Source organism: Ruditapes philippinarum, unplaced genomic scaffold (assembly GCF_026571515.1).
Source record: "Ruditapes philippinarum isolate M1 unplaced genomic scaffold, ASM2657151v2 ctg230_1_1_1_1, whole genome shotgun sequence".
In the NCBI taxonomy this organism is placed as follows: domain Eukaryota; kingdom Metazoa; phylum Mollusca; class Bivalvia; order Venerida; family Veneridae; genus Ruditapes; species Ruditapes philippinarum.
The window spans coordinates 300,971-316,519 of NW_026854709.1; the positions used below are offsets into that span (position 1 = coordinate 300,971).

Genomic DNA, 15,549 nt, shown 5'->3' on the forward strand with positions numbered 1-15,549 from the left:
GAGAGGGACTGAATGATATTATCAGGCAATCCAACCAAGCAGATTCCTATTTGTCTAGAGTTTTTTTGTCTCAAAATATATTGCTGAATTTTGATAATTGAAAGTAAAAATAAATTCAATTATTTAAATTTCGAGTCTATTAGAATCTACTGCTTTTACTATGTGCCTGAAATATTAATATGAAATATCGATAATATTGATGTGAAATGTTAATTCATATTAATGTATTGATGTATAGGTGTAAGACCCGCAGGAAGCAATTGGACAAAACAGGTGGCTGAAGAGATGAGAAAATTCCAGGACAAACAACTTGTTGCCAAGGTGATCAGTGTAAACAAGGATGAATATGAATTAGACTTGACAGATAAAGACACAAATGTGAACATGGCAGATTATCTTATTGCTACTGGTATGGCCACAGAAGAAAATAATGAAAATGAAGGTACTGTATTATGTTTGTTTTTGTTGGTTTAATGAATGGGTTAGCAGTGGGGGAGGGGGGGGGGGGGGGGTGAATGAAATAGTGGTTCACATATCTGATCTAAAGTATATTGGTATATGTCTGAAATTAAATGCCTGAATTATATTGTGTCTGAAGTTATCAGTCAATGTCAGAAATTATATGTTCATGTCGGAAATTAATTTTCTGAAGTTAAAAGTATAAAGTTAAAATGTACATGATTAAAGTTATATGTCTGAAGTTATAAGTATATGTCTGAAGTTGATTATCTGAAGTTATAATTATATGTCTGAAGTTATTGGTACATGTCTGAAGCTACAAGTCTGAAGTTATACTTGAACAATACACAGTTTGAGTTTGAACATAGTGACTTGAATCTTTCGTGTCAGAAGTTTTATAAAACATGATGATTGTTTTTGATATATTATAGGTATAAGTGAGATGGAGAGATTGAGACGGGAGAAGGAACTGTTGCAGCGTCAGCTGGAGGACATGCATGCCAAGATGGCCGCTATACAGAAAGCCGAGAAATAAACTTGCCTTACATCATTCTGAAAAACTTCTATGATGAATTCATAGTGTATTCATATAATTGTGCTTGAAAATTTGATAAAAAAAAAAAATTATTTTGGGGTTAAATTTGATAAGCACTTGCACAATATGGTTTCTGTGGTCAGTGATCTGATGAGAAAAGATTCTAGTTAACAAAATTATGGTATACCTTTGAAAATGGTGAAAACTTTTGTAAAAGATGCCCATATGTTGTTTAATACTTTGGTTTTGTTGTTGTTCTATACAGTTCATGCATTGAATATCCTTCCAAAAATTGAATAGCTTTGTTAAAAATATTTATTTTTTTGTAAATGATTATGTTTTATGTTGCATAGAACTTAAGTTTTATAATCTCAAATGATTGTTATTAGCCCTGCCTAATTAAAATGGAAGAAATAGTTTTGACATTGTCCGTCTGGATCCACAAATTGGTAACTGTTTGAATTGTTTATAAAAATTTTTGCATGTTATCAGCCACTATAAGGGAATATGTCTTTGAATGATTTTTCCACTTTGCTCGGTATTTTCAGAGTTATGTCCAATGATTTGAAGAAAATTGAAAAATAATGTCTCGCAGAGCAATGGAGAAACTATTTGGACTTTTTATTAGGATAAAATAGGTACATGTGCCAAACTTAGGATAAAATTTTCTGGAAACTTTTAATCTCATTTGTATTCAACAGTTATTACCCCTATTCAGTCTATTCATTCTTAAAAATAAATGAAGGAATTCTTAAAACTAAAGATATGAATGTATCAAGATTGATTTCAGGCATTTATGAAATATTTTTTCAAGGTTTATTTGAGCCGCATCACGACAAAACCAACATAGTGAGTTTGCGACCAGCATGGATCCAGACCAGCCTGCGCATCCGCGCAGTCTGATCAGCATCCATGCTGTTCGCTTACCAACCCTATCACAAGTAGAGAAACTGATATCGAACAGCATGGATCCTGATCAGACTGCGTGGATGCGCAGGCTGGTCTGGATCCATGCTAGTTGAAACCCATTATGTTGGTTTTGTCGTGACGCGGCATATTTGGCTTTTGAGGCAAGGAGGTTATCAATTTATTGAAAAACATTTTGTAATTTTCAGTAATTCTTTTTATGTTTTGTCAAATTATTTATAATTGCTTGTTTATTTTACTTGGAAAATGAATATGATTTCTTGTAAAAATTAAGTTTTGAATGAAATGAGCTTTGATTTTTAGCTTGACTATTCGATGAATAGGGAGAGCTCTTGTATTAACACAGTTGTTGCCATCACCGTCACACTCTGATTAAGTTTGAATACAAGTTGATAGAAGGGAATGGGTTGAAACTTTAAAGTGATTATCTAACATGAGCACTGGTTCCAAAACTCTGAATTACCTTTACACAGAGTTAGGTCCCTTTTCTTACTGTCAAGCTCTAAGAATTGTCGAGCATGCTGTCTTACTGACAGCTCTTGTTCAAAAATAAGAATAACTTGAAATTTTAAAATGAAGTTGTAATACACATCTTGTAAAGTTGCTTTTTATCTGGCATTGAAAATAACTTACTATTTGAAATATTTTGTATATCAAATGTTCTATACATATGATAGTATATACTTTCTTTTGAACATTTTTTCCCCCTCCTTTTCGAAGAAAGAAGGGGGATATAGAAATAGGCTCCGTTTGTCAGTCTGTTCGTCTGTCTGTTACACTTTTGTGTACGGTCCATAACCTTGTCATTTATCAAAGGGATTTGAAATAACTTTGCACAAATGTTTGTTATAGTAAGATGATGTGTCATGAGCAACATTGTCTATTTGAGGGTATATGTCATTCCGGTCCATTCTTATCTTTAAATATTCTGTTTAGGCATAATAAGCCTGTGTTACGCAACTGTTAGATGCCTTGGGACTAAAAGTCCTGATCTGTAACTCAGTCTGTTGAAATAGCACAATTTTATGCTTCATATAATACTTCCCTAAGGCGGGGGACGTTGGTAACTCTGTTACAAATTCTTCTATGATTTTGATCTCCACTCTGAAAATTGTGGGGCTGCTTTACTTTACCAGGCAAGTGCTAAGTTTGAAACTTAATAGCAGATCCTAAATCTCATCAAGTACTGATGATACTCACTTGTAACACCATATATTTCTGTGGATCACAAGCCAAAAACCCATACCTCTTTTCAACACACCTGAATATGAAAAAAATAGAGCTACATAAATTTAATCTGATAAGCTGGGAGCTTTATAAAAATAAAAAACCAACAAAAAGTCAATAAACATTGGCAGGTATCTATATTAGTATAAAATATACACATGAAATACTTTGCGATGTTCTTTTCTATCTTACTGTTTAAGAACAGAAAAAGATAAGACATAGCATTATGTACAAATCATTTGATTGGATGTCCGTAAAGGGGGAGGGGCGGGGCAGCATCATGCAAGTGGTTTCAAGTTAACAGTAAATATGTTGACAATAATAAAAAACAATGATTAATTATATAAAAATTGTATTTAGTACTGAACATGTAACTGTACTTTGTATGTAACTGTACATTGTACATTTTTTTTATGTCTTTTTTTTTTTCATATGAACAGTTAGGCCTAGCTGTAATGTGTACGAACATCTATTATTTTCTAATTTGCTGCTGTCCTAGGAAGGGTGTAAATAGTGTACATTCTTGTTATCTTTGACACTTCGGTGCCTCGTTGATTTCTGTTTTTGTCTTACTTAATACAAGTGAAGAGATACTGTGTATTTCTTGCCAATTTCTTTTTATGATTTATCAAAGTTGGTGTGTCAAGTTGGACGCATAAAAGTTTGCTGAGCCAGTGTTTGGTTGGCGTATTACTAGTCGAACAAATTTCCATCATCTAACAAAGTTAGTGTTAAATGTTGGAGCCAAAAAGACTAAACTTTGTTGTTTTGAAAGTTTTTTTCCCCATATTTTTGTTCTTGTTGCTGTGTAGACAGCTTTTGAGCTTCAGGGAGAAGCGTTCTTTGTAAAAGTTGATCTGTATTTTTTTTTTATTTCTCCAAATTACCTTACAGTATAAGGTCATGTACAGATATGTTTGTAGTGATTTTGCTGGGTTTTTTTTTTAGTTGTATTCTTTCATTTACTTACTTGATAGTAAATTGTACATTTTAATGGGGAGTGCTTTTCTTTACTCCCAACATACACATATTTGTTAGAAACCATCTTTTGTTAAATTGATTTGTTGTGCAACTGATTGTTTTGAGTAAACAATAATAAAGATACCTTAATAAAAGGAAGATTATATACTAAAGGGAAGATGGCCCCATATTTTAGTTTAGTGGCAGTCATAGCCAATATTATGCTTTGATCACCAATAATCAAAGATTTTGATAAAAAAAAAAGAAGTAACTAATTTCTTCTGTTAGTGTGGAACATGAGTTGACTACACTTGTCATTTTATATAACGCTTTGCTATGAACTATATGTTTGTGTCAAATAGAAGAAATATTCCAATGCTAGCTAGCATTCACATTTGTTGTATTCATCAAGAACAAATCTCTCGTGCTAAGTCTGTAACCCTTGTTGTGTTACTAGAATGATTGTTAAGCTAACAGTCCAATGAATTCTCTAACCATGATGAGTCATGGTTTTGCTATACATACTAACAAAAAACATCAAAATATTTCTACTAGATAAGAATTAAAACATACAGTATAAGAATTAACGGCACACATACTTTATCACATGTTGCAGACAACACTTAACCAGTGACACCAGACAATGCACTGGTACTTATACAATGAGTGTTTTTACTTTATAATGTTCATCATTAAAATCAGAAAAGTTTTAAAAGCAACTAGATGAAATAAGCAACAAATATAACTTATATAAGATTACTGAAGTAACCACAATTTTATTCCCATATGTCAAAGGTCACAGTGGAAATTATTGTGCAAGGCTGTATGGATATATATCTTCACATTTGGAAGAACTTCTTTTTAACACATGATTCAAATTATGTAGTGAGCATTTTCACACACTGAAGAGTGTAGTGTTTATTTCTAATACTGAAGCTCACATTTTGGCATAAAGGTTTAAACACATTTTGGCATTAAGGTCAAACTGGTTAACTTTTGATTCACAACTGAACTCCAAAAAAATGGGGTTTAAGATTACTCACTAAAAAGAAGACTGTAACTTGATGTTTAGATATTTATATTAAGGAGTATCTTGCATTAATATCCTTAGAGCTATAGCTGTGCATAGAATTTGTCAAATAGAAGAAAATTTCCACAAACTATATGATGAATTGGGATGATTTGATTTGTTGTAGATCATGCTTGAAAAATTCAAAGTTCTGTCACTAGTTGAATGGTGAAAGGTCATTTGAGCCGCGTCACGACAAAACCAACATAATGGGTTTGCGACCAGCATGGATCCAGACCAGCCTGCGCAATCGTGCAGTCTGATCAGGATCCATGCTGTTCGCTATCAGTTTCTCTACTTGTTATAGAGTTTGTAAGCAAACAGCATGGATCCTGATCAGACTGCGTGGATGCACAGGCTGGTCTGGATCCATGCTGGTCGCAAACGCATTATGTTGGTTTTGTCGTGACGCGGCTCATTTCTCTTTGACCTAATTCTTCAATCATCACTGAGGCAGAATGGTTTGCAGTAATTCATACATGTGAAATGCAAAGCAGCTTTAATGCTTTTAATCTACTGAAATATACCCTCGTAAACTCCACTAATCACAAAATGTATTCAGTTTATGCATCGATATAATAAGCTAAAGATATAAGAAAAGTAAAATAATTTGAGCACATTTAAGCTTACCTTGGGCACAATGTGTGGCTATGGTAAGCATTTTTGGATTGTTGGTTGTCCGTAATTTATACGTATTTTTGTTATTGAGCTTCCATACAAGTCACTAGACATAGATCAATTATATAGACGTGTATATCAACCTAAACATAATATAGCAAAAACTTACTATTGAATGATCATTCACGATATTGTATAAATACCCTCAAGACTGTGGATTCAATTCTTTGGGTTTTTTCATGTGAGGAAGCTATCCAGCTAGCTTATGGAATGTCACTTGTTCTACTCAAGTATCTGTTTGTTAGTGAACTAATCCACACAAGGGCACCTGAGGTCTTCCTCCACCAGTAAACCTGGAAAGTCGCCATATGACCTGAACTGTGTCGGTGCGACGTAAAACCGAACCAAAATAAAAGTATTAATAGATTTAGATTAATAGATTTAGAAATACCTCAGGCCTCAGCTGTCTTCATAAAAGTTAATGGAAATTCTTTTTTTATGGAACACTTGTCTGAAATTCGAACCTTTAAACTTGGAATTTGATTGTCAAATGGAATGGTTTAAAAAAAAAAAAAAGAAGATTTTATAATTTTGGCCTGACACAGATATTGATGTTAATTGAAATAAGAGAAGACCATAAAGCCAGAACTCATGTGAGCAAATATTAGCCACCCTGGCTTTCTTATACATGTATACATATATTAAGATTTATAGTATGAACATATTCTACACTTAAACTTGTGTTAAAAGATCACCTCTCAATAAAGATCTTGCCACACATTCCCAACTCTTCCTATTATATAGATTAGAACAGTAATTTCCAAATAAAGATCACTTCTCTATAAAGGTCATGTTTGGTTGCTCATTTGGAAGGCCTTTGTATACAGGTTTGACTATATTTAGCTTTTTCTGTGTAAAAGAAAAACAACACAATATTTCAAGTTGAAATAAACGATTATATTTGTTCTATTTGTGTTACTTGTCTTATCTATAGCTTCTTATTTCCAAAAAATTGCTAACTTTCAAAGAAGGGGAGAGAAGTATGGTTTGCTCATGTTAGTGAGTATTACACTTCTTTCCCAGTATTCGTCATTTGTTAATATTCACTGTTACTGTTACAGCTTGAATGTAATTACATGTAGTATAAGACAGGCTGGCCTACTGTAAGCTGGCATTCTCGTTAAAGGTCTGTCTTATTAATTACATAGAAAATTAAATTGAAAACTAAAATACTTCCTTAACCACAAACCACACCAATGTCACGGATGAGGAAGTTAAACAATATTTTTTTGCAATATTTCTGGAAATATTCAGATATTAAGTGTCTACTAAATAACCTTAGAAAAAATCCTGCAAATGTCTTATTATCATGACTATGCATACCCATGATTGTGCACCCAGCCACAATTGCTCTCTCCGCAGCAATCATTATTGCCTGCCACGATTGTGCCCTGGGTCATGATTGTGCTCTTAGTAACGATTGTGCTCTCAGTCATGATTGTGCACCCAGCCACAATTGCTCTCACGCCAGCCAGGATTGTGCCCTCTGTCACGATTGTGCTCCCAGGCATAATTGTGCTCTCAGTTATGATTGTGCTCTCAGTCACGATTGCGCTCTCAGTTTGAGTCATGATTGTGCTTTCAGTGATGATTTTGCTCCCAGTGATGATTTTGCTCCCAGTCATGACTGTGCTTCTGGTCATGATTGTGCTCCCAGTAACAATTGTGCTCTCAGTCATGATTGTGCTCTTATTCACATTAGTGCTCTCAGTTATGATTCTACTCTCAGCCATGATTGTGTTCCCAGTTATGATTGTGCTCTCAGTCATGATTGTGCTCTTGGTATTGACTTTGCTCCCAGTCATGATTGTGCTCTCAGTCATGAATGTGCCCTCAGTCACGAAAGTGCTCCCAGTTATGATTGTGCTCTCAGGCATGATTGAGCTCTCAGGCATGATTGTGCTCTCAGTCATGATTGTGCTCTCAATCATGATTGTGCTCCCAGTCATGATTGAGCTCTCAGTCATGAATGTGCTCTCAGACATGATTGTGCTCTCAGTCATGATTGTGCTCTCAGACATGATTGTGCTCTCAGTCCTGATTGTGATCTAAGTCATGATTGTGCTCCCAGTTTGAGTTATGATTGTGCTCTCAGTCATGATTGTGCTCTCAGTCATGATTGTGCTCCCAATCATGATTGTGCTCCCAATCATGATTGTGCTTTCAGGCATGATTGTGCTCTCAGGCATGCTTGAGCTCTCAGTCATGATTGAGCTCTCAGTCCTGATTGTGCTCCCAGTCCTGATTGTGCTCTCAGTCATGATTGTGCTCCCAGTTTGAGTTATGATTGTGCTCTCAGTCATGATTGTGCTCTTAGTCATGATAGTGCTCTCAGTCATGATTTTGCTCCCAGTTATGATTGTGCTCTTAGTCATGATTGTGCTCTCAGTCGTGATTGTGCTCTCAGTCATGATTGTACCGCCTCCGTGGTCGAGGGGTTAGAGTCGATGACTTCTAAACCAGTAACCTCTCTGGCGTGGGTTCGATCCCCGGGAGATGCTTTGGTAGTTTAGCACGGAGGAAGGTAGTCTAGTACTGGTGTAACACTCCAGGAACGATGGTTAGGAAACTACCCGCCTGTATAACTGAAATACTGTTGGTAAAAGGCGTAAAATGAAACAAACAAACAGTCCTGATTGTGCTCTCAGCCATGATTGTGCTCTCAGGCATGATTGTGCTCTCGGGCATGATTGTGCTCTCAGTCATGATTGTGCTCTTGGTCATGATTGTGCTCTCAGCAGCCATGATTGTGCTCTCAGCCAGGATTGTCTTATGTTTCAAGGCAATAGCATAAGCAAAATAAACCGTTATTACCCATAGAAAGTCGGCTGAAAAAATGCACAAAAAAGAAAAAACTATTTTACATACAGCCTTAATTTTCATTTTACTAGAATCGATTCCTGTTTAACCTTTAATCTATTATTATCCCCTGCCGATGGAATCGGGAGGGGGATATAGTTTTGGCGTTATCCGTCCGTCCGAATTTCGTTTCCGGAGTAGTTCTCTGCAACTACTGGCTGGAATTCAACGAAACTTTATGGAAATCATCAATATCAAGAGGAGATGCGCATCTGACCGTCCGTCCGTGCGTCGGTCCGGATTTCGTTTCCGGAGTAGTTCTCTGCAACTACTGACTGGAATTCAACGAAACTTTATGGGAATCATCAATATCAAGAGGAGATGCGCATATCGTCGGCTTGTTCCGGTCAGACACTTTAACTCAGAGTTATGGCCCTTGATTAGTTATGCAGTATCCATATAGAAAAATATTTGTTTCCTCGCTACTTCTCTGCTACTACTGGCTGGAATTCAATGAAACTTTATGGGATACTAAGAGGAGATATGCATATAGTCGCCTTGTTCCAGTCAGATACTTATAACTCAGATTTATGGCCCTTGATTAGTTATGTAGTATGCATACATCTCATTGGCATTTCCAGATTTTACTATTTAACACAAAGTTATGGCCCTGTTATTGCCCTGAATATTTATCAAGTTCAAAGAATATTACTGTTTATGCCATGATTAATATATAAATAAAGCCTTATGTCTTCAGTTGTTTTGTTAATAATAAACAGTACTCGGCGGGGGATATAAATTCAACGAATTTGCTTGTTTGACAAAAAATACTTCCCAGATCTGTTAGTCCTGAAAGTAAAAAAAACCTTCGTCACCAGTATAGAGCCAGGACGACAGTCTGCCTATCGTGCATACTGACTACTCTATACGGTTGGTAGCTCTATTTTTGTGCCCCCACTTTAGGGAGGGGGAGGGGCATTTAGATTTACCCTTGTCCGTCCGTTCTTTTGTGTCGCAAGTTACTCAAAAAGTATTTGACCTAGAGTCACGAAACTTAACGGGAATGTTGATCAGCATGTGCAACTGAGTATTTTCGTGCGGATTTATTCAGTATTAATAGAGTTATTGCCCTTGACTTAGTTAAAATTTGCAATTTTCAACTTGTGTCGCACGTAACTCAAAACGGATTTGACCTAGAGTCATGAAACCTTACAAGAATGTTGATCAGCATGTGTAGTTGTGCACCTGAGTATTTTCGTGTGGAATTATTCAGTATGATTACAGTTATTGCCCTTGACTTAGTAAAAATTTGCAATTTTCGACTTGTGTCGCATGTAACTCAAATAAGGATTTGACATAGAGTCATGAAGCTTTACAGGAATGTTGATCAGCATGTGTAGTTGTGCACTTAGGTATTTCGACTGGATTAATTGAGTAGTTTTAGAGTTATTGCCATTGACTTAGTAAAAAATTGCAATTTTTCAACTTGTGTCACATGTAACTCAAAAAATGATTTGACAGAGTCATAAAACTTTACAGGAATGTTGATCAGCATATGTAGTTGTGCACCTTGGCATTTCGTTGGATTTATCAGTATTTTTAGAGTTATTGCCCTTGACTTAGTAAAAACCGTTTCATTATGTTGTGTTATTTGTTCCTTGAGTGCTTGAGTTAGTATCAACCAACTTTACAAGAATAATGATCAACATCACTAAATTACAGGAATAATGATCAACATCACTGTGAAGCTATGCACCTGTTAGAGTTATTGCCTTTGACTTACAGTAGTATAAATTTGCAATTTTCAACTTGTTCATGCATAGCTCAAAAAATATTTATTTTGTAGGCCTGAAAGTTTATAAGAATGTTGGTCAGCATGTGTACTTATGCACCTTGGGGTTTGCTTGTGAATTTATTCAGTATTTTGTAAAGTTCTTGCCCTTTACTTAGTAAAAGATTTTTAGTTGTGGCACATGTAGTCCAAAAAATAATTGACCTTGAGGCATGTGGGGGCACCCGTGTCTTATGGACACATTTCTAGTTATAGTCTATATAACTTTGAATTGTTTTAAATTCAATTTCGAAACCGACTTTCTCATATAGGCTTTTTTGGTAAGCAAGCACTCCGTGTTTTCCATTATAATAACGACGGAGTTTAAATACATGTACATTGAAATGAAAAAAATATTTAAACTTTTACTTATCCGAGGTACTCTCCTGTTATTGTTAAATATAGTATGATTAAAAATTCTATTTATTCTTAGTACACAAGTACTGGGTATAGAGTTTTATATATAAACATTTTGACCTTTTATTTAGGAAATTGAGTATTGATTTTGTTATACTTTATATAAGACTGATTAGGTTATCAATAAATAAGATGATGCTGCGGAGAATGGCTTGATATTTACAAACTGTTTTGTTAAAAGCTGGTGCATATCTTCAACATTTTGTTAAATAAGTACTGTTATTGTACTTAGTTCATTAAATAAAACGGAGTTTTACTGTTTCATATTTTCTTTTTTTTTAATTCCACACCAATGATTAAGTACAGTCACACTTTTTTTGAAGTTGATATTTGAAAATAGAACGGGTTGTTCAGAATTTTATTAACCAGGTTTTCAATTTTGATTGGCGGGTGGTCGGCCGGACGAGCGTCAAACACCCGGATTCCAGTCGATAACTTGTTAGTTTAGTGATACTGAAATCAAACTTCAAATTATGTAAACGGCCAGCTTATCGCAAGGGATTGCTTTTGGGCTCCCTAGTGTCATTGTTAACTAAAATAGAAAAATGGTTTCGGTTGGAAAATTGTCATGTTTTGGAAATTAAATGATGACCATTATTTAAAAAAAAACATATTTGTCTCCGAGTTGTGAAAACTATTGTCTCCGTAAGATCCATTTGTTACAGATTCCATAGTTTTCTCGAAATTTCAGGTTCCATCCCATTGATTATATGCCGTTTAATTAAATAAAGATATCGTTAAACTATATATAGTTCTTTTCCTGGCACGGGTATGGTAACTTTCTGGTATGAAAAAAAAAGTACAATATGCTTCCAGAAAAATATCGACAAAGGTAAACCTGCGAAAACTCATATTTGACAGCCGACTTTGCAGTATTTCAATGATATTTCCTCTGAAATGCGTTGCAGGCCAATATGGCGGACTATTCTAGACGCCACCGATGGTATGCAAATACACGTTTATCCCAAATACATTGTCAGTTTTGTCCATGGAAGACATGGCAATGTGTTTTGTAATTGGTTTTGGTTTTCTAGTCTGAATCGAGAGTACGGCACATGATAGGGGTTTCTACATGGCGAATTGGCCAACCCTATGGATACCCCCACCCACACCCAATAATACTTAAAGACATTAATGTTAAGAGTTTGCAGTTCATTGCAGACTTTTTTACTAGTATGATACCAAACATAGAAATATTTACAAATTGAAAGCTCGATGGTATATAACTGCACTGACACCTGTAGAATCTCGACAAGAATTAAAACTTTAATGGCTTTGTAAGGCGGTGTCATGTAAATTCGCTATGTTCCGGGATGTCTTAACTGTAAAAGCTGTGATTTTGTTATTAAAGAGTTTATAATTATTTCGGAGAATATTTAGCAAATACTAAACTGCATTGCGTCAAATTTTTATTCTTCATTAAAAGTAAGTTTTTATTTTCTACAGAAAGTCTACGTATTTTCTGATCACCCCTGGTACTCTTTGTAGAAAAATGGAGCAATGTTAAACCTCGGACTATGTATCGAATTTAATAACAACATATATTTAGTTGCATTTTATTTCTACTAGAAACTTCATAAAAAGCAACATTAAACGAAATAATATCGGAATATTTCCATTTTCATTTTATAAAAAACCAATGAGTACATAAATTGAGAAGCACTTCAGATGTAAGGCTATTTAACATGTGAATCAATGTGGTATCAAGTAAGTTCACAAAGATCAATACTGAAGATGAAAAAAACAAGATGGAATTTTCGCAAAAAAATAATAAATAAGAAACACAATAAATCGGAACACCACTCTTATTCGAAAATTGACGGAAATGGCCGAAAACTTGCGATGAGTAAACTATTTTATAAAAAAAGTAGCCTTCGCCTAATTCTAATACACGGGCTTTCGGGATGAGCACAATCAGATCAAATCGACGATTATTCCTAACGAAGATCGACGGAAAAGACTGAAACGTTGCGATTGTGAATTGCAACATTCTGCTTTTGGTTAATATGTGTGCCATCTTAACTTTCACCTCATCCTGTTCTGAAATGTATATAACATCAATCACGTGTTTATATAACATCAATTACGTGTATATAATACCAATCACGTGTATAAACCACCAATCACGTGTATATAATATCGATCATGTGTATATAACATCAATTATGCGTATTTTACAGCAAACACATACATATGACCGCAATCACGTGCATATATAACATCAATCACTTGTTTATAAAACAGAAAACACGTGTATATAACAGAAAACGCGTGTATATAACATCGATAACATGTATATAACAGCAATTACGCGTATTTTACAGCAATCACATTTATATTACAGCAATCACGTTTATATAATAGCAATTATGTTTGTATCTAACTTCAATCACGTGTAAATTACAGCAATCACTTGTTTATTAAACAGCAATCACGTGTACATAACAACAATCGCGTGTATATAACAGCAATCACGTGTTTATAACAGCAATTACTTGTATACTACTTGACAAGAGCAGCTTTCTACATTTTTTATAGTTTCTTCAAGAAAGTTTTAGCGTCCGCCGTCCTATCATATATTAATTCGACGCTTTTACGTGCACATACTTGTAATTGCTTAATATTTACTTACTTGAATTCACATGTATCATATCATTGATTTTTACACTTGTCACTGTAACAAATAAATTTCTTATCTTATCTTATCTTATCTTATCTTATCTTATATTATCTTATCTTATTCATTTCTCGCCAAGTCACGAGAGTACAGGTATGTTGAATGAGGTTTTGATGTGGTCGTGGTGTTGGTAGTTTTCACTAAGGAAAAGACACTTCTGTACATACTAAAGCAGATCGAGGTACAGCGTGAATGACCGTAGAAAAGATTTCATGATCAATCACAATAAAAGTGACATCCACCGTCCGGGAATCGACTCCAGGCCGCCCGATTCACAGTCCAACACTCTACCTGTTGAGCTAACCGGACAGCTTTGAGGTTTTGATAACGCTGATGAAATTTTATATTGGGTCCCTGAGTTTAAATAAATTCAAAATGCTCAATTCTAATTGGTTTGTGATAATGCAGTACGTACGGAAATGTCTTGAAAAAGAAATATGGTTGGTTGAGTCGTAAGATGAATGAAATTCGTTCTCAATATCAAATATTCCCTAACATTGTAAACAGTTTTCAAACTTAATAACAATAATAATTGTGAATATTTAAAGATCTATTAAACACTAGGTCCTCGCTAGCATCAATCATGAAAATGGTTTTTAAAATCATTTTGTTTTTGTCTGTCAACACTCCTTTTAAATAAACCGAAAAGTCCTGGTCCCCCACGACAGTATGAAAGTAGTTCCATAATACTACACTGGTTGTAACAGCACTCGCAAACTATTCCGCGTTCATAGAAACTGGATCTTTTTACTAGAAATGAATTGGCGTTCTTTCGCGGAATAAAAACTTCCCGCAGTTGATCGCCATCTTCTGAAATTGATAAAAAAGTAAAACTTTCTGTAAATTAATCTCTTTGCGTATGAACATTACAAAATATATGAAACATTTGAAGATGTATTTAAAAGTAAAATATTATGAAGTAAACAAAAGGAAGCAATGTACACATTAAAAACGGCACTCACAACCCACGTAAATTATCAAAATGATGCCAAAAATAGCCTTTACTGCGTTAGTAACGCAGTAAAAATATGGTTATAAATACATGCACTAAAAATCAATCATTAATCGCACATAACATGTAAATATGTAAATTATTACCTAAATCTTTTTTCTTTCTTTTTTTTTACTTTCATAAAATATTTTCTTAGTACATTTTTCTCGGGTTTGATTTTTTGAAATATTTTGGCTCATCTGGAGGCATGCAGCTTTATCAATTTACTGTATTTGAAAAAATACAATGGAAAGTTTTATTTATTTATTTATTTATTTATTTATTTATTTATATATTATTTATTTATTTATTTATTTATTTATTTATTTATTTATTTAGTTATTTATTTATTATCTTGTAACCTGACTTATTGTTTTAAATTGCAGTTATGCTTTTTAAACAGCATTGGATATTTATCATATAAAGAGCGATTGGTAGAGACGCAGGTTTGACTCGATTGTAATGGCATGAAGGTATTTTGCAAAACCTGGCCTATCTACCGAGATAATTTTCAATACACAATGTGCATTTCTTTGTATGTTCACGCGCTGAACACGTGCCTGACTCTCATTCTGTGAGATTATCATCAAGATTTTAGATACATTGTCGGAGATATCAGATTAACTTAGTTGGGTTAGCTCTCATATTCAATCGCTTCTTTTCCAGTTTTTGATTATTATCTTTCATACCACCGAAAATTTTTCTTGCCATTAGCATCTCGGTTTAATGAATGAACATTGGTGTTTATTGATACTTCTAGAAGTGCCATAGTTATGTATTTCAATCGTAACCAAGCAGGCCACACGTTTCATGTAAATCACGTGATTTAAAGCAAATAGTCAAATCGGTCACAAGTCAGATCGGCCCCAAGTCGAACCGGCCCAAAATTAGTCAAATCAGCCTCAAAATTAGTCAAATCGGCCTCAAAACAGTTTTATAAAGTCAAATCGACCCCAAAAATAGTCAAGATTAAAATTAA

General features: G+C 34.4%; 2 protein-coding genes across 6 annotated transcripts in view; both read left to right on the plus strand.

Annotated features, from left to right (window-relative positions):
- The window catches only part of LOC132740824 (tudor domain-containing 6-like), a 40,023-nt gene extending 33,262 nt beyond the window's left edge, over window positions 1-6,761 (plus strand). For all 5 annotated transcript variants that reach the window (XM_060728834.1, XM_060728838.1, XM_060728839.1 and 2 more), the window contains 2 exons: window positions 239-442; window positions 891-6,761. In XM_060728834.1, coding sequence (XP_060584817.1) covers window positions 239-442; window positions 891-994 — 308 coding nt within the window. In that variant the 3' untranslated portion in view covers window positions 995-6,761. The remainder of the gene's footprint in view (window positions 1-238; window positions 443-890) is intronic.
- Window positions 6,762-7,180: 419 nt separating this feature from the next.
- Window positions 7,181-8,675, plus strand: LOC132740828 (uncharacterized). Its single transcript, XM_060728844.1, has 3 exons — window positions 7,181-7,728; window positions 8,095-8,292; window positions 8,522-8,675. The coding sequence occupies exons 1-3, from the start codon at window positions 7,181-7,183 to the stop codon at window positions 8,673-8,675; spliced, it is 900 nt and encodes a 299-aa protein (XP_060584827.1).
- The last annotated feature ends 6,874 nt before the right edge of the window (window positions 8,676-15,549 follow it).